This window comes from Myotis lucifugus, unplaced genomic scaffold (genome assembly GCF_000147115.1).
Source record: "Myotis lucifugus unplaced genomic scaffold, Myoluc2.0 scaffold_72, whole genome shotgun sequence".
Classification (NCBI taxonomy): domain Eukaryota; kingdom Metazoa; phylum Chordata; class Mammalia; order Chiroptera; family Vespertilionidae; genus Myotis; species Myotis lucifugus.
The window spans coordinates 3064824-3090433 of record NW_005871120.1 but is presented as its reverse complement, the minus strand read 5'-3'; the positions used below and the strand labels follow the sequence as shown (position 1 = coordinate 3090433).

General features: G+C 44.7%; 1 protein-coding gene and 1 non-coding gene across 2 annotated transcripts in view; both read right to left on the bottom strand.

The window, feature by feature from the left end:
- Window positions 1-23848, bottom strand: part of LOC102439756 (ectonucleotide pyrophosphatase/phosphodiesterase family member 7-like) — a 34645-nt gene extending 10797 nt beyond the window's left edge. Inside the window, exons 1-2 of the mRNA XM_006090477.1 lie at window positions 23599-23848; window positions 4265-4410 (exon numbers count right to left, since the gene is read on the bottom strand). Coding sequence (XP_006090539.1) covers window positions 4265-4410; window positions 23599-23848 — 396 coding nt within the window. The remainder of the gene's footprint in view (window positions 1-4264; window positions 4411-23598) is intronic.
- LOC111826376 lies at window positions 6578-6718 on the bottom strand. Its single transcript, XR_002829721.1, has one exon. It is a non-coding gene; the product is annotated as a small nucleolar RNA SNORA48 (small nucleolar RNA).
- Window positions 23849-25610: the final 1762 nt, after the last annotated feature.

The following is a 25610-nucleotide window of genomic DNA, read 5'->3' as shown; positions in this document are numbered from 1 at the left end:
GACACTTCTAACATTTTGTAGAATGTGGTTTGACCAGCTGTTTTATTATTTAGAATAATTGACATTGAAATTCCCAGGGACTTAGGCAGCCCTGCATATTCAGTTGAATTCCTGATGTTTGCATGTTAAATCTCAGGTGTTCCCATCTTGAAATTGAATTATTTTCGTGTGCTGTATTTTCAACACACACCTTCTTTAAAGATATTCCAAGCTGTAGTCTTAGGAAACTGATTTTTCTCACTTGGTCCCATAGGAATTTTAGGAGTTTTTGCTGCTCTGTGAAATGAGCTCCAGAGAGAAATGTGTGTGAGTGTGCATGTACACACACACACACACACACACACACACTCACACACACGACTCTGTTTATTTGGGACTCATGATAATCAGAAGTGCTATTTTCAACAAATACTTCTGAGAAATAATCTGAGCACTTAATTGGATGCAAAAGAGTTGGTATTTACTATTCTACCCTTTAATTAGCATAATCAGTGTTTCTAGTAGCAATAGCAATTGGAAAATCGCTAGTTTTATTAGGTTCATTATTCTCTCTTAGTGTAGTGTTGCATCGATGTGGCTATTACTTTTAAGTTGCTTTTTAAAAACAAGAGTTGGTATTTCCTACAGGGAAATCCTGACCGTTGGGTTTTGTACATATTCACCAAACTCTTCAGAACCAATAATTAGGGGAAAAGTTTCAGTTTGGTTTTGCATTTTGTCTTGTCTCTTCCCTTAGGTGACATAATTAATGTTACAAGGCACACATTTTATGAAGGTGCCTGTGCTTTGGTGGGGAGTATGTGTGGCTTAGGGAAATGAGTTCCTTATTCATTTGAGGGAATGAGCGAGTGGGAAGAGATGGACTCCATGTATTTAAAATTCAGAAGTCGAAATTGGTTCTGGGCATTTTCATTGCCTTTCTGTGCTTAGGAGGAGCCACTGAACAGAAGGCAGCTCTACGTTCAAGATTCTGTTTTCTCCCTCCCACCCTTTTGGAGGAGAGATTGTTATTCTTAGAGCCTTTATGATGCATAATAAAGACACAGTTTGGGCCAATATTGGGATGCATTACCTTGCTATTCTTGGCAGATCCTGCTCACAGCTCTTCCAAGTTTGGAAGCTATTGTCTAGGACAGTGGTTCTCAACCTTCTGGCCCTTTAAATACAGTTCCTCATGTTGTGACCCAACCATAAAATTATTTTCGTTGCTACTTCATAACTGTAATGTTGCTACTGTTATGAATCGTAATGTAAATATCTGATATGCAGGATGGTCTTAGGCGACCCCTGTGAAAGGGTTGTTCGACTGCCAAAGGGGTCGCGACATAGCTGCCCTCCCACTATCTCCCCAAACCCCCTCCTAGTGCTCGCCTACTGTGGTCTTGTTACAGACTCTTGGCACCATGCCGATCTCACTTAACCATGCTCTGCCGTCACACTGCTTAATATGCTCTATAGCCTTTCTGGAGAGAGGGGGAGCATATCCCTATGGTTTTCCTAGTTCTTACAGTCATGGCTGCCTGCCTTTCTCTGAGAATTAGGACTTGTGAATGAGGTGAAGTACCTTGGTCATTGATAAAGTTCAGTTATTGGGGGTGCTCATCAAAAACCCGAGGCTGTTCCGAATGGAGCCTCTCAGTTTGTACCCTGACCGTTAGTGAAGTCCTGCTGGAATGTAGGTGTGCTTGTGGGCTTGAGTAATGGATGCAGAGGTGGTCAGGAATCCCATCTTTTAGGCATTATCCACCAAGGCATGTCCATTCTTGATGGATTCAGGCAGCTTTAGTGTCACTGAGCAGGACATTTTAGTCATATTAAAGGTTCATGTATCAACCTCCACAAAATTCACCAGGAAGAGACTTGGGAGAAGAATGGATTTTCCCAGTGGTGGATATGGGTTAGGCTCCCTTCCTCCAGCCCTGCCTGGCAATACAGATGTGCCCCTGAGCGGTGTTTGGGGTCATCTGGAGTGCTGTTGCTGGGGTGCTGGCTTGGGGCCGCAGGTTTGATCTGATGGCAGCAGCTTTTCTGTCAGGCCCTCAGGGAGCTGGCTGATGGCCCTGTCCCATGGCAGGAGCTGCCAGTGGCAGAACGAGATATACCAATTGGACATTCACTTGCCAAACAAGTGGCGTGTTGTCAGTTGCCTGGCCCTGTACCAGATCCTCTTTTTGCATAACCACTTATGAATTCAGCAAAGAGGAAGAACACTCTGATGATGAATTGAGCAGAAGGAAAGAAAATTCTGCAAATAAATGGCAATGAGACACGAACCGTGAATAAGAAAAATAACAGGAAAGGAGAATGCTACCAGAGGCCCCACGCCAGTGAACAAATACCATGGCAAGAGACTAGAGAGGCCCTGGGTTTTGAATAGTGAATTAAAGAAGACTGTCCAGACCTCCCTAGCAGCTAGGCAAATAGAAGATTTATTATGAAATCCATGGCTAAATGTTTTGGCCACAGAAGTAATATGTCATGGTTAAGTGTTAAGAGTTGCTGAACCCAGGGTTGAGTTTAAATTTCAGCCCTGCCTTTTACTGGCTTTGTGACTTTGAGAAGTTTGGCACTGCTCTGTGCCTCAATTTACTCAATTGTTAAATGGATATAATCATAGCACCCACCTCAGAGTTGTTATACATTAATATATGTAAAGCACTTAAATCAGTGCCTGGCTCATAGTGTTGAGAGCATGATTTTCTTGGGAGGACAGAATTTACTTGTGTAATCTATTTCTTAAAGTTTAAAAATGTGAGAGAAGAGGAAGGAACTAAGGCCCAACAGCTAGGGAAAAAATGAACCTGAAGTAGGATAGGATCATTGGCCACCCCCTGTGATTATTCTAGAGCAGTGGTTCTCAACCTGTGGGTCGAGACCCCTTTGGTGGTCGAATGACCCTTTCACAGGGGTCGCCTAAGACCATCCTGCATATCAGATATTTACATTATGATTCATAACAGTAGCAACATTACAGTTATGAAGTAGCAACGAAAATAATTTTATGGTTGGGTCACAACATGAGGAACTGTATTTAAAGGGCCAGAAGGTTGAGAACCACTGTTCTAGAGAATTGTCCAATATGGCAGCCCCTAGCTACATGTATTTAGATTTAAATCGAAATTAATTAAACTTAAATACAATTAAAATTCAGTTCCTCAACCTCACTAGCCACATTTCAAGGGCTCAAAAACCACATACACCTAGTGGCTTCCATATTGGACTGTGTGCAGTAGAACATGCCCGTTATCATGGAATGTTCCATTGGATAGTTCTGACCTAGAGCTGTAGTGACCAGCTGAGTTAGTGCTAAAATGATTTAGCCTCCAATCATAAGCACGACTGACAATTTTTGAGCACTTAGATCTAAGTATCTTACAGGCATTATCTCGGTTAATCCCCCACAATGACCCTATGAAGCAGGGACTCTGACAATCTTTATTTTACGTATGGGGCAACTCAAGCACAGAGAGGAAGTCATTGCCCAAGGTCATGCAGCTGGAGAGGGTGGAGGCAGCTGATACCCTGCTACAGGAGTCTGAGTCCACAAACTGCGTTCTGAGCTGCTGCATCACACCACCTTGCCACGTGACATGCTTAGTGTGGGCTTGCAGCACAGAGATGCAGCCCTGGTACCCAGGATAGATTTGGAGCAAAGGCTGGTGTCATGTGGAAGAAGAAAGAGGTCCTGTTCTACAGTGACGACTGCAATCTCATTGACAAAATGCAAAGCTGGCAACAGGTTTTTGGGCTGGGAGTTGAACACACAGCTCTGATTTCTGCCCTTTCAAAGCAATAATGAATGGCCGTTGGAATCCTTTCAAGTGAATGTTCTCATAAGAGCTTTTCATCGTCTGAAGATGCATTAAATGGTCAACTTCATTCCCAAGGGCTTTTATGCCTAAGTCTGAGGAAGTGTACAAACAGATATTTATTAAAGAGCTGCTGGGTCCAGACCCTGTGAAGAGCCCTGGAGGTACAATCGTGATTAAGCCAGTCTATGCCCTGACTTGTTCATCCATAACAGCTAAAACTTACTGAGCATTTCCTCTGTGCCCACTCCCTTTCACACATATCTCATTTAATCCTTACCTCAAATCTATTAAATAAGCACACCATCATGATCCCTAACTACACATTTAGGGAAACACATGCTTAGAGAGGCTAAGTCACTTGCCCAAGGTCACACAGCTTCTAATCTCCATCCCACATGCCTTAGAATGAGAGGCAATGTCCATGGAAGCCAGCCTAGGATTTCTGACTGTACCTGTCTCTGGGCTGTGATCCAGAGGGGGAGGACACCATTGTCCCACCACTCAGTCTTGTTCTGTGTGGTCTTGAAGGAGTACTTCCATCCTGTCTCAGTGTTAAACATCATGTTGTGTATGACTCCATGATCTTCAATCCAGCGACCTTGGAGATAAAGGAGGGAAGGTATAAGTTCTATGAATGGATGCTGTTACGGGTATTAATGTGATCTTAAGACCACTTTCCCCAACACCCTTCTGGTTGGCCTATGTCTTTTGGTGGACTATGGCTCCAGGTGGCCACCCAGGGGCTTCAGACTTGTTTTTCTGGAAGTGCAAACATTGGGAGCCACAAAGGAAGGACTCATTACATCTCACTCATGCCAGATTGGATCTGCTCTTAGGAACAGACCTCACAGCCCAGGGGGAAGCTGGCGTTGGCTGTGGAAGCTGATGAAGAAGGAAGGAAGGCAGGGCACACGGAGGCCAGGTTCCTTGGGTTATTTCTGCACCCAGAAGCTAAGAGCCTAGGATTTGGACGCTTCCTGTGGGATTATTTTTCTTATCTTCGGCTTGTGATGATGATTCAATATTGAACATCCAGTCAGCCCGATTCTCAACAAACCTCCCAGGGTTTCTCATAGGACTCCCATGGGCTGTGCTGCTTGAGGGAACCAGTGGAATCAGGAAGGATTGCTAGATGTGGATGGGTGTAGACTTATTTCTCTCTACTTGAGGGAGGAAGGTGGTTGCTGGGGAATGTGAGTAAGCTAGATTGTTCCTGAAGACACAGGAATTGAACCAAGTCTGAAAAATCCCCGTGATCTCACACTGAACCAGGGAAAAGGGGAGTGCACATAGGGGGCAGTGTAAGGGGAGATCTGAGCTCCTACTCCTCCCTGCTTCCTGGAGAAGAAAGACCCCGGATGACCCTACTGACTTAATAAGTTAGTGAGGATTTCTGTCATGTCCAAGGTAAACTGAGGCAGGAAATTCATGGTCATGGGAACAGGGAAGGGGAAAGCTCTCTTCTGGGTCAGTCACCACCAGGCTAAAGTTCCCCTCAGGTGGCCAAGGCTTTCACCTGGGAAGATGCAAAAAGAGTTGTTGCTATAAAGCTTTAATCAGTTGTTTCCGCCTGGTATGTAGGCCAGCCAGCCAGCCAGCCACACTGGAAGAATTTGTGCTGCTGTCAGGGGTTGGGGTCTTGGAGTGTCAAAATTCTTGGTCAGGGATTCAATTAGACTGTTGGCAGAGGAAGAGCAGTGACCTAGAGCTGGGTGCCACTCCGACATGACTTCTGAACTTGCTGTGTGAACTTGAACAAGCCCCTACCCATGCTGGCCATGGTTTGCCTATGTAATAGGGTAGGGTTTGTGTAATGAAATCATGGCACACATGTACCATGCTATGCACCATCTCTTCCAAGTCCTTTGGGACATTAATTCATGTAATTCTAATAGGCCTGCAAGTGGGTATTATTATAGTCCCCTTTAGAGATTTCTTCCTTTATAGGAAACTGAGGCACTGAGTTTGCTTCAGGTCATGCGGCAGAGCCAGGCTTTGAACCTTGGAGGTTTGGTTATTACCAATGCGTTTTTGTTATTTTATTCAGGTAACATTTACATAATTTAAAATTAACCATTAACATTTTATTTATTTATTTAAATATTTTTTTCTTCTAAACCCAGAAAAAGATAAATGTTTATATATATTATTAGCTATAACTGCCAGGCCCCATTTTACGTGCTTCTCATGTTTTATTTTTTTCCAACAACTCATATGCACTATCATTAAAACTCACTTTTCAGGTGAGAAACAGGCAGATGCTGTTTCCCCCTGGGCTGTGGGGGTTGACTACCTCGAGTGGGAGCACTTTGTTTCTGGTAGGTAGAGGCATCTAAGACCACACTGACAGTTAAATGGCAGAGACTCAGGATTTGAACACTTTCTGGCTCCTGAGAATACATGATTCACAGTAACTGCTCTCAGAAATAATCCCAATATTACCATACTAGACCCCCACCCAATTTTCTGAAAGCCGATAGTGACCCACTTATTATTTATAGCATCCAGTTTTATGTGCAGAATGACATATAGCCATGTCCTATTGCACAATTGCCACAAAAACTGTTAGGTGACATGTTCACTCTTAATTGAGTTGTGCTAGAACTACCTACTTACTGTTATCTAGAAGTTACTAGACTAATCACAACAACTCCATAAACTTTAAAACTACATCTCCTCCTAAGCCTCAGTTAATATTAATAATCTACTTATTATGAGATCAGTGTTTCTGATCTTTTCCCCTCCAAGACCTAGGAATTATAACTTTATGTGCCTCAGGCATGAAACAGCTCTGGTCATGACACAGGGATCAAGCTAGGATGAACTAAGGACTGTACATCTGCTTTGCCCCTGATTGATATAAGAGCAACACCACCAATCAGATATCTCCTTGCCCATTAGTAACCACTAACGTTTTAAAGTGTACAAATTCAGTGGCATTTTGCGCAGTCATAGGTTGTGAAATAATCACCTCTCTCTAGTTCTAAGATATTTTCATCACCCCAAAAGGAGACCTTGTATATATTTACATTCCTCCATTCCCTTGCCCCCTGTCGGCCACTGATTTACTTTCTGTCTCTATAGGTTTGTCTATTCTGGACACTTCATAGAAATGAAATTATACAATATTGGCTTTTTGTGCCTGGTTTCTTGTACTGAACACAATGTTTTCCAGGCTCATCTGTTCTGTAGCATGTTTTTGTACTTCATTCCTTTTTATGGCTGAATAATATTCCATGTCTGGAAAGACCAGAATTTGTGTATTCATTCATCAGCTGATGGACATTTAGGTTATTTTCATTTTTTTTGATCTACTGTGAATAATGCTGCTATGAACATTCATGTACAGATATCTGTTTGAGTCTCTGCTTTTAATTCTTTGGGGACTAAAATTGCTGGGTCACATGGTAACTCCCCGTTTAAGTTTTTGAGGAAACTATTTTCCAAAGTGGCTGCATCATTTTACATTCTCACCAACAATGTGCAAGGGTCCCCATTTCCCCACATCCTCACCATCACTTATTATTTTCCCCTTTTTAAAATTATGACCAACCCAGTAGGTGTGAAGTGGTGTCTCATTGTGCTTTTGACTTTCATTTCTCAATGCCTGATGGTGTTGAACATCTGCAGCGGCACTTTTAATCTCTCTGCTATACTGTCTCTCAGGAGTGGGGGTTGACTACCTCGAGTGGGAGCACTTTGTTTCTGGTAGGTAGAGGGCATAATGTGTAAGAACATTTTGAGCCTCACAGATGAATCATGGAAGCCTTCTGAAATCTACAGTGAGCCCTCTTCTTGTCATAGTGTCTGAGTTTCCTCCTGGCTGCGCCCCGCCACATTCCAGCAGATGAAATGGCAGCACAGAGATAATTCATCCAGGGAGCAGCTCTACTTTGTCTTTTTTTAAAAAACCCGAATCATCGTGGATTCTGTTCTATCTTCCTGTCCAGTAAAAAGCAAATCACCCTGGGATTACAAACACCTGCCATTTCATCTTTTGTAGAATTTCTCCATGGTTTTCTACCATCAGCATTTGACTCAATTGAGTTGCTTGTTAAAACACAGATTCCTGCCTGGCCAGCTTGGTTCAGTGGTTGAGCGTGGACCTATGAACCTGGAGGTTTGATTCCTGGTCAGAGAACATGCTTGGGTTGTAGGCTTGATCCCCAGTGTGGGGCCTGCAGGAGGCAGTTCATCAGTGATTCTCTCTCACCATTGATGTTTCTCTCTCTCTCTCTCTCTCTCTCTCCTCTCTGAAATCAATAAAAAAATTATATATATATATATCCCCATAGATTCCCTGGTCCAAATTCTAGCCCTTGCTGAATCCTCATTTCTGGCATGGGGTCTGAGAGTCTGCATTTAACAAGCTCTCCAGGTGGTTTTAGTGCCCACTGACAACGTCAGAACCACTGGTTCAGGGGCTTTTAGTCACTCACACACGTGTGTTAGTCATTAACATACATGCATTAATTCTAGCAGATGTCCCATTACTGTGGAACCAGGGTGAGGGCAGGCAGCCATCAAAACCTGGCTCACTCCAGTACCTGGGAAAGCTTGGAGTTCCAGAGTCACTGGGAGGACTTGGGAGAAGGAATGGGAGAAAGCAAAGGATGCCATGGATAGAGAAACTTCCCCTGATGTACCTTAAGGATGCTGCTTGCATGCCCTGGGATCCAGAGGTCAATTATAATTTCAGTTAAGTAGACTAGCCTGGGAACCAATCATATAATCCATTCCTCCCTCAAAGCAATGTTACCCAAGTTTCAAACAACTAAGCTAAAATGAGCTCAGGGAGCATGACCCTTTCATTCTGTGGCTTGGCTAGTCTCAGTAATTTCACAAAGAGACCATCTCTGTGATATTTGGGTTATTTCCACCCTGACACTTAAAGGCATGTTCTAAATCCATCCAGTGGCTGGGGACCACTAATGACCCAGCAGAGGTTGCCACTCTCCCTTTGATTCTTCCTTCCTGATGCTTGAGCCTCTTTATCCCGGCCAAGGGCCAGTTCTGGAATGTGGGCGAAACATGACAGGAGAAGAAAAGCTGAGAAACAAACAGCTGTAGGGAGCAGCATTCACATTGTACTTTAATTTCATTTTCTACTCTGGAGACAACCAGGGACCTGGCTGGAAAAACCATGTAAGGGTGCCCTGTGGGTTGTGCCTGGAGTTCTGGAAGCTGCAAAGGAGCAGGTTTCACCTGGTTTAGGAGGTGCTGCCCTCACTGCGGTACGATGCTGCACAAGGGGGCCTGGACTGGAGGAGAGGGTTCGTCTTGGCTCCTGTAGTCCTCGTGCTCACTCTGGGCCTCAGTTTCCCTTTTTGTAAAACAAGCCAGAATAACGATTTCCAAGGGCCTTTTTGTCTGTATCATATGGAGAGTTTGTCATCTGTGTCATTCCAATGTCTGGTGATGCGGGTAATTATGCAGTTTAGGAAGTAGGATGAGCTATCCTCGTGAATGAGATTCCTGCTGCTTGCTAATTTTGCTTTAATCAGGGTACAATGCAGACTCCCACACCATATCAGTTACGCCAAGGTGTGGGTAAATTTACCCAGCCGAGCATTTCAGGTCTGGGAACAAACCCAGATAGAACATGTTTTGCTGTTGGTTCTCAGGAACTGACATTTATTTCTCAAACTTGCAGAGTGAATTTAGGAAACCATGAAGTCCAGAGTTTGGTCCAACTTTTCCTTTCTCCTTCTCTTTTTCAAATATTTTTGAGCCAAGTACTATCCTAGATTGTCTCATGCTATTTACAACTAGGGGACAGGGGAGAGAGTTAAAAACAGAAAAAATATGTTCTGGAGTGCCTGCAGTGCCCACAATCCCCCTACTCACATATACTGCTGAAAGGCGGGTCTAGGCACCATACTTGTACCATGTGATGTCTCCTCCCTATATTCAATTGGTTGACCTGAAACCCAATTCCCTCTTTCTCAAGACTTGAACCAAGAGACACAGTAGCTAATCAGCCAGTGGTTGACCATGAGCAAAAAGAGAAAGATGGCTACGAGTGAGGGAAGCAGAGATAAAGTCCATGGGGCTGAGAGCCAGAAAGAGGAAGTTTTCCTTGTCTAATTGCCTTTAATTTGGTTCTCAGATCCATGAGTTTGCTTATTAGAGCCTTGCAGTGCCGTCCTTTCCCTTGAGTTAGTGTGAATGGATTTTTTTTTTTTCTTATAACCATTTTTCTCTGACAAGGCTGAGAATAGGGCGGTGCCTCATTAATTTTGGTATCTTACTGGCACAAAGCATAAGGCATTCAACAGATGTTTGTTGAATTTAATAGAATAAACTCCCTCCCACTCCCCTGCCCCATTTGCAGATGGCCAGGTATAATCTGAACAAATAGAAAGCAGAACTTGATTTAGCCCAAAGTCCATTTGGCAAAAAATACTTTAGTGGGATTAAAATAAACCATGCTATAATTTAATGACTCAATAAGATCCTCCCTCTCCCAACATTTCCTCAGCTTCTAACTCCTAATTTTCAGGTGTAATAGTATATATACAGGGTCTTCCAAAAAATGTATATACACTTTAAATTTTGAAAATGAAATGTACTTGAATAAACACTGCCTTTATAATTATTCAAAATGTGAACACATTTTTTTGAGACACACTATATTTGTACATAGTCCATTTGGGCATTGACATACTTTCATGCATTTACTTAATAATTTGAAGACCTACTATGTGACATTTACTAAATCTACCATATAAGCTATAAATGTATCTTAATTTTCCTTCTGATTTGAGAAGTCCAGTGTTTCATTAAGTTCACATTCCCAAAACCAAAGAAGAAAATATCTTATTAACCAGCTAGTATGAAATCAGAAAGGAAGAACAACTGCCATATCAAGTCAACCAATCACCTTAAATCAACCCAGTGCTCCAGTTTTGAGCAGATAAGCTCATTCAAAACACTGATGGAAAAACAGCCCATATGGGAGCTCTAAACCACATTCACCCCAAGTCTAGTACAAGTCTAATACTGGGGGCACCAACTATTGATAACATAACTAAAGTATTGAAATGAGGACAGGTGTCCCAGTGCACAATCGGAATTTAACACCTTATCAACTCCTGCTCTAGAAATGAGGCTTGACCTCAATACTAGCACCAGATAATGGCAGCCCTTCTCTGGATGGAGAAAATAAAACCCTAGTGCACCCATTTTACTAAGCTTCTCTTGCTCATGTGTAAATGCAAATGAGAAATGCTGACGTTGCTTCTTTTTGACATTGCTTTTTAATTATGGCCATCAATAAACCACTTTATCCTTGAATAAGACTGAGAATGGCTCTAAGGCAGAGGCACGATTCCTTAGGAACTAGGCCAGCAGAGAATGGGCTTTCTCACCCCCTCCTCTTCCTTTAATTTGCTGTCAGAAATAGAAATGCTCTCTCTTCAAGGAGCTGGAAGCAGATGAGCTGCCCTTGAGTTCCGGTGGGAACCCTATTGACACACAGTTGTACCTTGGGCCTGACTTACTAGCCACTGTCACAGAGACAGGACCTGTCCTTGCTTCTGCATTTTTCCTCACTTCACTTTTTCCTCTTACCCCTGTAATAAGCTCTTTCCAAAGATATGACCATATTCTTATTCTCAGAACAGGCGGATGTGAACTTATTTGGAAACAGTGTCTTTGCAAAAGTGATTACGTTAAGGATCTTGAGATAAGGAGATCATCCTGGATTATCTTTATGGGCTCTAAATCCAAAGACAAGTTACCTTATAAGAGCAGGAGAGAGAGAGAGAGAGAGGAGAGAAAGAAGAAGAAGAAGAAGGAGAAGGAGAAGGAGAAGGAGAAGGAGAAGGAGAAGGAGGAGAGGAGGAAGGGGAGGGGGAGGGGGAGGGAGGGGAGGGGAGGGGAGGGGAGGGGAGGGGATACAGACAGGTGGAGGCAATGTGACCAGGGAGGCAGAGACTGGAGTGATGCTGCTACAAGCCAAGGAATGCTGGCAGTCACCAGAAAAAGCAAGGGAGGATTTGCTCATAGAACCTCAGGAGGGAGCACAGCCCTGTTGGCACCTTGATTTTGGATTTCTGACCTCTAGACATTTTGTTGCTTTAAGTCGCAAGCTTATGATACTTTGTTACAGCAGCCACAGGAAACTAATATACTTGTGCTGTCAGTCTCAAGTGGTTTCAGCCTCTCCTCTCACTCAAGGCCTTGGAATCCAGAGCAGTCATGATTTTTTGCTTGGTTGCTGTGGTGTTTTGGGCTGATCCTTCCTCATGTGTGGTCCATGGACCTTTAGTGTCACCCCATGTTATTCATGAAAGCAACCCCCGAGAATTGGGCTGCACACAATCTATATGGCTGCAAGTGGTGGCTCTGTTTTGGGGGTTGCCCTGGGAGCTTGGTAGAAATATGGACTCTTAGGGACCAGCCCCTACACACTGAACCAAAATCTGCATTTTAACCAGATCCCCAGGTGGTTCATATACAAGTTCAAATTTGAATAGCACTAGTAGGAAAGATTCTGAGCTGGCAATTAGATCTTTTCTTCACTTGCAAGAATTAGATACTTCAAGTTAAATCTGTTAAATACGGCATGGAGGTTATGTAGAAACCAAGCCAAACTCTTAGATTAGAAATGCATACTGATGTGTTGTGGATGCAATGACATGATGTCTGGCATCTGCTTTAAAAGATTCCAGAAAGGAAGGAAGGAGAGAAGGAAGATGGGAAGGAAGAAAAGAAGAAAATGACATTGGGTAGGGACAATGGAACTAGGTTGGCAAAATGTGAACAATTTCTTGAAGCTTGGTGCTGGGTACATGGCAGTTCATTGTGCAATTTTCTCTGCTTTTTCTGCAGAAATTTCCATAATGAAAAGTTACAAGATACCTTGGTTTCCCAGCTGTCTTTATTTTCAAGATTTCATTTTTTTCTCCCTTTGTGGAAATGACTGGTGTTGGAGGGGCATCTTTTTGTCTCAATCTGTGGGTTCTTTGCTCTTTTTGCCTGTGTCTTGGGCTTTGTGACTTCTAGGACTTTTTAGCGGGGAGCTCCTGCTGGGGGAGCAGTACGGGATCTGATTAAAGTTTACAATATCTTCTAACAAGGCTTCCAACAACATCTGCTGGGCTTGTATTGTTATTGGAAGCAGGAATTTAATTTCCTTTCTCTTTTCCTACCTCCATTACCTCTTGCAGACTTTTCCCCTATTGGCTAGAATGTCATATGTGTGACCTTTGACTCTCAGATTTACATGTGATTTGCATATTATATATCTAGTCCAGGGGTTCTCAACTAGGTGGTGACTCCCCCCACCCCCCCCAAACATTTAACAATATCTGGAGCCAATTTTGATTGTCACAACTGAGGGAGGGATGGTGCTGGCATCTAGTGGGCAGAGGCCAGGGATGCTAGTAAATACTCTACAATGTACAAAACAGCCCCTCAAGACAAAGAATGATCTGGCCCCAAATTTCGATAGTGCCGAAGTTGAGGAACTCTGATTTAGTCTTAAAGATCATCCAAGTACATTTGACCACACTTCCTTTGCTCCTGTCTCATGTAGGCCAGGTGGACTCATGACTGATTACATCTGTGGGAAATTTTTACCTCCCATAAATTGATTTGGAGATGGAATGTAAGCGACTGATGATTTGTGTAAGCTGTGCCTTGTACCACCCACATGTTATTCATGAAAGCAACCCCCTAGAATTGGGCTGTACACAATCTATGTGGCTGTAAGTGGTGGCTCTGGTTTGAGGGTTGCCCTGGGGCAGGGTTCTGGAACTGGGAGAGACTTAATATCTGGCCTGCAGGGGCCCTGAGGCTACCATCAAGTGTCCTTTCAAGGAAGGAGAAAATGTTGAACAAAGAGGACCTCACTTTTATTATTCTTGACCATAGTCTAGTTATGGAGTAGCTCCTTTTCACCCCGGGGCCATATCCATTTGACTAGATCTAAAATTGTCAAATGATAATATCATGGCTTATGCTTTTGATATATTTTGTCTGAAACATAGTGGTGATAGCTTCTTAATTTCAGTCAGTTCCTTGGGGGAGAAAATATATTTATGCTGCCTCCATAAGATTTCCTATCCACCCACCGTTTGCTTGGCAGAATTTCCTTAGTTTCAGTAGCATAACTTACTCTTACTGGTCCTTAATCATTTTGCAATAAAAACTGAGATTGCAAAAATGTTCGTTGTCATTACTAGTGATGGAGCAGTAAGTACAGGCTTCGAGAGAGAGAGAGAGAGAGAGGGAATTGGGTGATTTCAACTAGCACAATGAGCTGCTAACCCTCAGAGAATGACTCTTTATTTTGGTGAGATCTGAGGGGAATTACGACAGAGTTCAAGGAGATGGAGGGACAGTGCTGGGAGGTGGCTCTTTGCATATGTGATCACTGAATCCATGCCCTGTGAGTAGCCCCATAGATACAGGTGTGATTTCTTGGGACTGAGTACTGTGTCGCAGGACTGCAAATCCACATCCCTGCACTGTCAGGCCTGGGCTGGTGTGGTGGGCTTCTGTCATTTCTGCCAGTTTTTCTTCCCTTGTTCCTCTCTCTGATAATAGTCCCTGATTTTCCCCTGGGGACCCACCAGCCCACCACTCACAGTCCATATACGTTGTGTGGTGCTTGCCACCTGCCATCCTGACCTGTGGGTGGGCATGCAGTCCCAGCTTGGGTGTTCAGCACCATTCCATCCCCTTGGCCATAGCAATTGGTTTTGAGAAGCAGATTGGCCTAATGAGAGTCATCTTGGGAGCTTTGTGGTCACTCTTAGGAAAAAAAAAGAGAGAGAGAGAGGAGAGAGAGAGAGAGAGAGAGAGAGAGAGAGAGAGAGAGGATCATTTTGATGATATAATTTGAGGATGTAGCCATATCTGAAGTTATCAATGAATTATGTGTTATATGACTATTACGGGTTGAATTGTGTTCCTCAAAAAAGATATTTTGAAGTCCTAAACCCCTGGACCTCAGAATGTGACCTTATGTGGAAATAGGGCCATTGCAGAGATGAGGAGTAGGATGGGCCTCTTATCCAAGTGACTAGTGTCCTTATGAGAAGACGGCCATGTGACACAGGGAGAACTCCACAGGTTGCACGGAGGATTGTAGTGATGCATGTACAAGCCAAGGAACACCAAAGATTGCCTGTGAACCACAGGAAGCTAAGAAGAGACAAAGAGGGATTCCCTACAGGTGTTATAGGGAGTGTAGTTCTAATGACACTGACTTCAGGGTTCTGTCCTCCAAACTGCTAGACAAGTTTCTGTTGTTTTAAGCCACCCAGTTTGTAGTCATTTGTTATGAAAGCCCTAGGAAATAAATGTAAGTAATTTCAGATTAGTAGTTTTCTTTCTCCTTCTCTTCTTTCTCCTTCTTCTTCTCCTTCTCTCTTTCTCTTCTTCAAAATCATCACCATTTTCATCTTCATCTTCATCTAATACTGATGTAGTGACACACTGTGATGTGGGGAGTCCAGCCTCTATGGTCACTCATTGTCCCTCCTGCATTGACCCCTGGGGCTCAGAAGTTAAACCATAATTCTGGGGGCTTTCTGGAGCTCCACTCTGAGGAACTATCCCATGCTTTCTGTTGCCTTTAAACAAAGACTGATGCTCACCCCCTGGTTATCTGAGCTCCATCAAGGACCTGTTTGAGGTAAGCAGAATTCCAAGATGGCCCCAGGATTCCTGCCTTCCCATCTGCACACCTTGTTTAGTTCTCCCTCCTTGCACATGGGGGTTACCTGTGGCTCGTTTCTAACCAGTAGTACAAGGAAAAGTTGAAGGGATTTTGCAGATGTAACTGAGGCCCCTAATCAGTTCACTTTGAGTTAATCAAAAGGGAAATTATTTGGGATGGGCCTGATATAATCAGGTGAGCTCTTAAAAGAGGGTCACGAGGAGAGAGACGCTCTCCTGCTGGCCTTGGCTAAGCAAGCTGCTGTGAGTTCTAAGCTGCAAGGAAATGACTTCTTCCTAAAACCATGTGAGCTTGGGAGAAGATCCCAGCCTGGCTGACACCTTGATTGCAGCCTTGTGAGACCCTGCGCAGAGGACAGAACTCAGTCATGCTCAGACTCCTGACCTACGGAAACTGAGATAATAAATGGCTATTGTTCTAAGCTGCTAAGTTCATGGTAATTTGTTACGCAGCCATAGAAAACTAATGCGTCTTTTCATGTTAAGGAACTTTCAGGTGTTGTGGCCAAGCCCTGCTTTGTGTGTGTGTGGCGTGGGGGTGGGAGGATAGATGGGTGAGGCAGATGGATGGGTAGGGGGATGGATCGAGGTGGGAAGAAGAAAACCATCTTGGAGGAAGTCATGGCCCATCCGAGGAGGGAGGGAGCTCAATGAATATGCAGGCCGACCCAGTGCTCAGCCTTGGGGAGCTGGAGGGAGAATGCCACCCCACAGCCAGGTCTTGCTGCACTCAGAAGCCTTGATCCCAGACAGAGGTCCCACTTCCCCCTCTTTTTTTTTTTAATATATTTTATTGATTTTTTACAGAGAGGAAGGGAGAGAGATAGAGAGTTAGAAACATCGATGAGAGAGAAACATCGATCAGCTGCCTCCTGCACATCTCCCACTGGGGATGTGCCCGCAACCCAGGTACATGCCCCTGACCGGAATCGAACCTGGGACCTTTCAGTCCGCAGGCCGACGCTCTATCCACTGAGCCAAACCAGTTTCGGCTCACTTCCCCCTCTTGCAGGTGGTTCTGGGAGGCAGATACTTGAAGGAAAAACACACCCTCTTTGTAAGGATGCAAAGATTTTTTTGAATGGAAAGATGACAATGTGGGATATTTTGAATAACCAGTTAAAAAATTATCTTCCCCTTAGCCTTTCCCTCCTTCAAACAGCCAGGACTTCTGTCCTCTATTCTTCAAGGAAAGAACACCATGCAAGAAAGGGTAGAAGGCAGAGACTCCTCTGGCTTTGGAGTGTCACAAGCTTGATTCCTTATGGGCACCATAGGGGAGTTAGGGTGCAGAGAATGGTTTGGGGGGACACAGTTGAGCAACAACAAAGCTCCCCAGTCTGATGCCCTGAGCTGTCAGAGAAAGGAAGCAGAGGTGGACGGATCCCCAGGAAAGCAGCTCTTTGTCCCTCTCCCTCATTGAACTACAGAGAAACAGAAGCAAGTACCCCAAATGGTCTGTGGGATCTGGGAGCACAGTGGACGTGAACCCGTGTGGTGGGACAAGCCCTGGAAAGATGGCAAGACCCTGGAGACACATGTGTGTAGTTGCCACTGTCCCCATTGTCTGGCCCAGTGAAGATGTTCAAACAATAATCGGCGAATGAAAGAATGCGTATAGCCGGAGCACTGTAAAAACACTCAACACTGAAGACCTTCTATACCAGCAGCAGGGAACACTGATGAGGTTCCTGAGATCCTGGCTTATGAAGGCTGAGATATCTGCACAGCTGGCAGCCCCAAAGCAGGAGGAGGTCTGCTTTCCAGCTATGTTTTAGGGGGCTTGCTCCTGGGCCCTGTGCCTGGGGCATGGCCTCTCCAGCCTTGCTCCCTGCCTGGGACACCTGGCCCTGGTTCCTTGGACTCTGTCTAGGATGCTAGGAGGGGTGGCCATGTGGCTTCTCGGACCTGAGCCCTTGTTGGAGCTGTGCCATACTACTTCACAGCTGAGATGTGAAGCAGTGCGGCAGCGTTCCCCATCATCACCTCTCTCCTGTGTTAAATTGCCCAGAGGTGTTCCTTGAACACCAGTGAATTAGTTGTTGGGCCAAGAGAGCATCTTTTATCATCGTTTGTGTCAGGCCGACCCCCTGGAATCTGATGAGGTCTCTGGGTGCTGGCAGCACCAATTTTTATCCATTATTTTTCTGATTACAGATGATTCTTTTCCACATTGGAGTCAGACAGAGGTCGGCTTGAGCCCACCTCATGAAAATGAATACCAGTGGTTTTGCTGGGTCTGGGATGGCCTCTCTTTCATTAATACAATGTATTCAGCATATATGCACATTGCCTGGAAGCTCTGAGGATGGGCAACATTCAGAGGGGTTTGGATTGATTGCTTAATTAAACCAAAGATATCAGAGGGCTATAGTCATACTGGGTCAGGGATTGAAGACCCATTGTCTGAACTGTTCCGAACTGAGTTTGAATCCTGCTCCTGCCCCCAAATATTTGTATATTTGATGAGCCTTGGATATCTCGCCTATAAAGAGAGTAACTGTCCTGACCTCATATCAGTGTTATGGGAATTGAAGGTCATGATAATTGTGGTCACCAGTTTATTTATCCAGAGGTCCTCTATGCATCTAGAAGCAATTGTATGTGCATATACCCACCTTCGTATTAGATGTACGCTACACATATTCTTTGCATCTTTTGTTGCTTAATCCATCTTGGAGATAGCTTCTAATTGGGCACCAAGACCGTCCTCATTTTTCCTTTTAAGGTGACAGAGTATGCCATTCTGTGGGTATATTTTATTTAGCCACTTCTATCTGGATAGATATTTTCTTTTGTGGTTACAGACACTATGCAATGAATAACTTTGTAAATACTTGGTTTTCCACTGCACAGATATCTATCTATATCTATATCTATCCTATGTAATAAAGAGGTAATATGCAAATTGACCATCACTCTAAACACACAAGATGGCCACCCCCATGTGGACACAAGATGGCCGGCAGAGGAGGGCAGTTGGGGGTGACCAGGCCTGCAGGGGAGGACACTTAGGGGTGACCAGGCCTTCAGGGGAGGGCAGTTGGGAGGGACCAGTCCTGCAAGGGAGGGCAGTTGGGGGGGACCAGGCCTGCAGGGGAGGGCAGTTGGGGGGGACCAGGCCGGCATGGGAGAGCAGTTGGGAGGGACCAGGCCTGCAGGGGAGGGCAGTTGGGGGCGACCAGGCCTGCAGGTGGAGGGCAGTTGGGGGGGACCAGGCTGGCAGGAGAGAGCAGTTAGGGGTGATCAGGCTGGCAAGGGAGGGCAGTTAGGGGTGACTGGGCTGGCAGGGAAGGGCAGTTGAGGGGGACCAGGCCTGGAGGGGAGGCAGTTGGAAGGGACAGGGCCTGAACGGGCAGTCAGACATCCTTTGAGGGGTCCCAGATTGGAGAGGGTGCAGGCTGGGTTGAGGGACACACCCCTCCCTGTGCATGAATTTCGTGTACCGGGCCTCTAGTCTATATAATGATACAAGCGTAATATGCTAATTAGAGCAGACAACCTTCTGGACGAAGCCAGGGCTGTGAGGGAAGCCCGGGTCCTGGGTGCCAGAGGGAAGCTGGTGCTGGCAGCCGGGGGGAGGAAGGCCTACTCTTGTATGAATTTTGTGCATTGGGCTTCTAGTCCTATCTAATAAAGAGGGAATATGCAAATTGACTGTCATACCATCACAAAGATGGTGGCACACAGTGGAGGCGGGGTTTCTGTAACACAAGATGGCTGCGCCCACAGTGGAGGCTGAGTTCCTGTAATGAGCCTTAACGAGCAATCAGCAGGGACCTGAGGCTGCACCCCTCCCCCCCATGGGGCTTGACAGGGGACCTCAGGCCACACCCCCCACCCTGTTTCCAGACCAGGGGACCTCAGGCTGCGCCCCTCACCTGGCAGGGCTTGATGGGGGACCTCAGGCCACGCCTCCCACCTGGGCTCCAGGCTGGGGGACCTCAGGCCATGCCCCCCACCCAGCAGGGCTTGACAGAGGACCTCAAGGTGTTCCCCCTGCCCGGCAGGGCTTGACAGGTTTTCTCAGGCCACGGCCCCTGCCCGGCGGGGCTTGATGGGGTACCTCAAGGTGTGTCCCCGCCCCGGCGCGGGCTGGGAGACATCAGGCTGTGCCCCCTGCCCTGGCACCGGGCCAGGGGACCTGCGGCTGCATCCCCCGCCCGGCGGAGCTTAACAAGAGTGGGATCAGCTGGGTCTGGATCTAGCTCAATGGGGAGGGCGGCCGAGTCTGGGTCTTGTGTGATTTTGAGGTGCACGTGGGTGGGCTGGGACTTGACTCTGGGTCCCGTGGTGTGCCCCAGATTCTGACAGGAGGAAGATTTTCATATACATTTTAATAATTTTCTTTCATCTCTGACACTTCTATTATAGAAAAAGGGCAAATAGCAATATTAAAATATTTCCTCCTATTAATCCCCTTTTAATGTGCACGAATTTTGTGCACCAGGCCACTAGTAAAAGCATAATATGCTAATTAGACTGGACAACCTTCCAGAGGGAGCCAGGGCTGCAAGGGAAGCCCAGGTCCCGGGTGCCTGCCAGCAGCCAGGGGAAGGAAGGCCTACTCTTTCACCAATTTTGTGCATTGGGCCTCTAGTATAATAATAAAAGCATAATATGCTAATTAGACAGCTGAACGACCTTACAGACGTCCTTCCGGACAACCTTCTGGATGAAGGTACACAGATTTCATGCATCGGGCCTCTTGTGTGTGTGTGTGTATACCAGGTGTACCAGTTAATAATGCAGATTTTTTTCAGTAGATGGAGTTACACATATGTTGATATATATGTGATTTTATATGTATGCTATTTTGTTGTATTGACAGCAAGCTTAAAAACTTCATATGTCAAATTTGCTGAAGGTGTTAACATCATAGGTATTTTTACACTTAAAAATGTTGAATTTCATGCCAAAAAAAGAGCATTTGCGGGAAGTTTTAATTCATTACTTTATTTTGAAGAAAAAGTTATCGTATACTTCAGGAAGCTTATCTCAAGATACTTGTGAATGCTTAAATGCTTTAAAATGCTTTAAATGCTTTAAAAGTGATGCTTTCGATGGGAAAGACAAAGAAAGTCCAGGTCAACTGAAAAAGTTTGAAGACCAACAATTACAAGCATTATTGGATGAAGATGTGTGTCAAACTCAAAAACAACTTGCAGAAAGATTAAATCTTGCTCAGCAAACAATTTCCGATCATTTACAAGCAATGGGAAAGATTTTAAAGGAAGGAAAATGGGTGCTACATCAACTGAATGAAAGACAAATGGAAACCTGAAAAGTCATCAGTAAAATGTTGCTTCAATGAAATGAAAGAAAGTCTTTTTTGCATTGAATTGTGACTGACAATGAAAAGTGGATTTATTTTGAGAATCCCAAATGCACAAAATCATGGGTTGATCCAGGTCAACCATCAACATTGACTGCAAGGCCAAATCGCTTCAGAAAGAAGACAATGCTCTGCATTTGTGGGATCAGGAAGATATGGTGAATTATGAACTTCTAAAACCAGGTGAAACCGTTTAATACTGATCGCTACCAACAACCAATAATCAATTTGAACCATGCTTTGATTGTAAAACGACCAGAATGGGCCAGAAGACACGGCAAAGTAATTTCGCTTCATGATAATGCACCATCACACACTTCAAAACCAGTTAAAGACACGTTAAAAGATCTTGCCAAGTATGAACCCACCCTGCTGTATTCACCAGACCTTGCTCCTTCAGATTACCACTTGTTCCGATCGATGGCACATGCACTTTCTGAGCAGCACTTCAAAATGTACGAAGAAGTGGAAAATAGGGTCTCTGAATGGTTTGCCTCAAAACAAGAAAAGTTCTATTGGGACGGTATCCACCAATTACCTGAAAGATGGGGGAAATGTGTAGCTAGTGATGGACATTACTTTGAATAAAGCACTTTTGATGTTTCTCTTGAAATTATCGTGTTTTCTTTTATTACATTACGCATTATTAACCAGTATATATCTGATGGATAAAGTCCTACAAGTGCTGTTGCCAAATAAGAAAGTCCCTGCGTTCGTGATTGTGTTGGAAGTTGCCAAATTACCCTCTACTGGAGCTGTTCCATTTCCATTTCCCACTGGCAGGGAAGGTAGAAGAGGAGTTGGGGTGATTTTGTAATTTTAAAAATTTGCTCTCACTGTTTATATCTTCTTATCAAAGCCCTCTGGGAATAAATAAGTCGTGGACGAGCCTTATAATATTTTGTGCCCACCATATTCTCAATGTCCAGGGACCTCCCATCTGTCTGCGGGAGATCTTGTTAAGTGCAATGAAGTTAAAGCTGCCAGGAAGCAGCATTTGCTTTCTCCAGAAAAGGGCTATTTAGTTCCTGCTTCCTGGTGCTAATAGTTCCCAAATGACGAGCCTCTTCAAGAGTTTACATGTAGGAAAATCTCTCTCAGCAAATCTCCCTCTGAGTGGCTGTTCAGGTTTATTTTTTAAGTTTCTGATTTGAGGGCTTTTTTGAGAGTCTGTTGGGAGCGATAAAACTCTCTCCCCGAAAAATGGTGCCAGTAGTTTGCATGTCATGCAGAGGTTCCTTGAGCTGTCCTTGGACCCCCAGGGAATGGCTCTCAGGATAGCAGGGAGGCTCTTGCTGCCAGGCACCTCTCCCTGCCCTGGGAGAGAGGTCTGTGGATTCCTAGCTCAGAACTGGGCAGAACCAGTGCTGTGTGGCACCCTGGGTTCAGGCCTGGCTCCTCCCTTCCCCACTTCCAGCCCAGTGACTGGGCAGTTACTCAGCTTTAGTTTTCTCATCTGTGGAATGGGACAATACTGCTTTGCAGTGTTGTATTAGAGGCAACTAAGGGAAAGCACCTAGTACAGTGCCCAACATCAAGGCTGTGTTGGAGAAATGGGAGTTGGTTATTCTTATTATAGTGGAGTCCTTTGCAATGTGGATTCTGGAACAACCATGTTCCTTCTTCTCACGGAGACCCCACACATGCTGTTCCCTCTGCTGGAACACTTTTCCTTCCTCCTGTCACTCGAGGTCTCTTTCCCTTGCAGCTCAACAGCCCCATCTCAGGGACCCTTTCCTGCCTCTCCAATTACAAATCCACTCACTCTGGCCGTCTTCTCCTGGAGAAACTCTGCTCTTCCTTCCTGGTGCCTCTCCAAGTTGTAATAAGATCTATTAGAGTGTGTGCTTGTCTGATGTCTGTCTGCCCCAGTGGAATACAGGCTCCCGATGAGCTGCGGAGACCAGCACGGGCAAGGGTCCTGAGACAGGTGGGGCTAAGTGGAGGCACAGGTAGGAGGCCTTTGTGATATGCAGGGAAGCAGGCGAGGGGAAGAGAGATGAGAAAGGCCAGGAGAGACCAGGGGCTAGGCTGTGGGGGCCTTCTGGGCTACAGAAAGACAACATTTGCATTTTCTCGAAGACCACTGGTGTCCCTTTAACTCACCAACATTAAGCAGGAAAGTTGCCTGATCTAATTGAATTATTTAAACTTTAAGGTTTTATTATTTTTATAAAATTCATTTATTGATTTACTTTTTATTTTTATTTATTTTTAAAAATATATTTTATTGATTTTAGAGAGGAAGGGAGAGGGAGAGAGAGCTAGAAACATCAATGATGAGAGAGAATCATTGATTGGCTGACTCCTGCATGTCCCCTACTGGGGATCGAGCCTGCAACCCAGGCATGTGCCCTTGATTGGAATTGAACCCGGGACCCTGCAGTCCACAGGCCGACGCTCTATCTACTGAGCCAAACCGGCTAGGGCTATTGACTTACTTTTTAAAAATATCACCAGCCACTGTGTGAAAGTCAGGGTGGAGGGTGGGGTGGGCCTGGGAGTGCAGAGATCCCTCAGGAGGCTATGGTCCTAGTCCTGATCCTGCCTGTAGGTCAGGGCTCTGTAGCCCACAGGGTTCTAGAAATAACCCTGAGATCTCAGGCTCTTCTAAGTTGGTGCTTCTTCCAGGGAGTGAGCCCAAGTTGCATGAGCTGCCTCTTCTCCCCAGAGCTGAGTCAGAATGGGCTCTCCCTCAGGGAATGACAGATGCCGGGCCTTCCACCAGCATTTGCAGACTGGCTGCAGAGAGGAACTTACCTGAGATTGTGGTGAAGTGGGATGGGGAGGTCATTGTCACGAAGGGTGGGGTGAGGTACTTGGCCTTCACTCCTTCCCGGGCCAGGCGGTCCATGTTGGGGGTGTCCACATCCTGGTCATAGTTCCAGCGGAAGCCATCAAACGAGACCAGCAGCAGCTTGTTGAAGCTCTTCCTCCCGGAGATGGGGTGGCCGCTGGCCCCATCTAGTAGGACGGGCAGCAGCAGCCCGAGGACTCCGAGCCTCGTCATGCTGTGAGCACCTTACACTCACACATCGCAGAGTTCCTGTGCCCGCTCCCATTTTCTCCCTTTTTTATCTGCGGTTGAACAAAGTCCACATTGATAATTCTGCCCCAGCTCTGCTGAGGATCAAAATGCCTGGAGTGTGGCACGTGTTCCATGATGAAAAAGTTCTGGAATGCATAGAGGTGACGTTTGCACAACATTGTGGACACGCTTAGTGCTACTGAATTGTACACTTTAAAATGGTAAAAATGGTAAATTTTATGTTGTATGTATTTTATCCTGATAAGAAAAGTCAAATGGTGTGAAATATTTTGGACTCCTATACTAATTTCTATACTGTGGTAAAGATTTGGAGAACAAATTAGATTGGTGCTTTCTTTTGCTCAGTAGATTCTGTTTTGATAGGGAAGATAAGTGATGATTCATTGTGATTATGAAAACAGTCAGCATGGTCATAAATGCTCATTTCATTATATTTTTTTTAAATCTTAGGAAGATTATTAGTTGAAAATTCCCTATAAGAATTACAAAGTCATTGTGGTAAAATACACATAAGATAAAATTTACCATTTTAATTATTTGCAAGTATACAAATTTATTGATATCTAGTACATTCAGTGTTGTGCAACCATCACCATTATCTACTTCCAGAATATTCTCATCATTCCAAAAAGTGACTCTATACCCATTGGCAATCATTCCTCATTCCTCTCTCCTCTAGCCCCCAGCAACCACTAATCTGTTTTCTATCTGTTCAGATTTACCTATTCTGGACATTTCATATAAGTGGACTCATACAATAATGTGGTCTTTTTTAATTTAATTTAATTTTTTTTAAATTAAATCTTTATTGTTCAGATTATTACATTGGTTCCTCTTTTTTCCCACCATAACTCCCCTCCACCCAGTTCCCACCCCACCCTCCGCCCTCACTCCCCACCCACTGTCCTCATCCATAGGTGCACGATTATTGTCCAATCTCTTCCCGCACCCCCACACCCCTTTCCCCCCCAAGAATAGTCAGTCCATTCCCTTTCTATGTCCCTGATTCTATTATAATCACCAGTTCATACTGTTGATCAGATTATTTATTCACTTGATTTTTAGATCCACTTGTTGATAGATGTGTATTTGTTGTTCATAATTTGTATCTTTACCTTTTTCTTCTTCCTCCTCTTCTTAAAGGATACCTTTCAGCATTTCATTTAATACTGGTTTGGTGGTGATGAACTCCTTTAGCTTTTCCTTATCTGTGAAGCTCTTTATCTGACCTTCACTTCTGAATGATAGTTTTGCTGGATAAAGTAATCTTGGTTGTAGGTTCTTGGTATTCATCACTGAATATTTCTTGCCACTCCCTTCTGGCCTGTAAAGTTTCTGTTGAGAAATCAGCTGACATTCGTATGGGTACTCCCTTGTAGGTAACTGACTTTCTTTCTCTTGCTGCTTTTAGGATATTCTCTTTGTCTTTTGCTCTTGGCATTTTAATTATGATGTGTCTTGGTGTGGTCCTCTTTGGATTCCTTTTGTTTGGGGTTCTATGCGCTTCCTGGCCTGGGAAGTCTATTTCTTTCACCAGGTAGGGGAAGTTTTCTGTCATTATTTCTTCAAAGAGGTTTTCAATATCTTGCTCTCTCTCTTCTTCTGGCACCCCTATAATTCGGATGTTGTTACGCTTGAAGCTGTCCCAGAGGCTCCTTACACTATCTTCGCATTTTTGGATTCTTTTTTCATTTTGCTTTTCTGGTTGGGTGTTTTTTGCTTC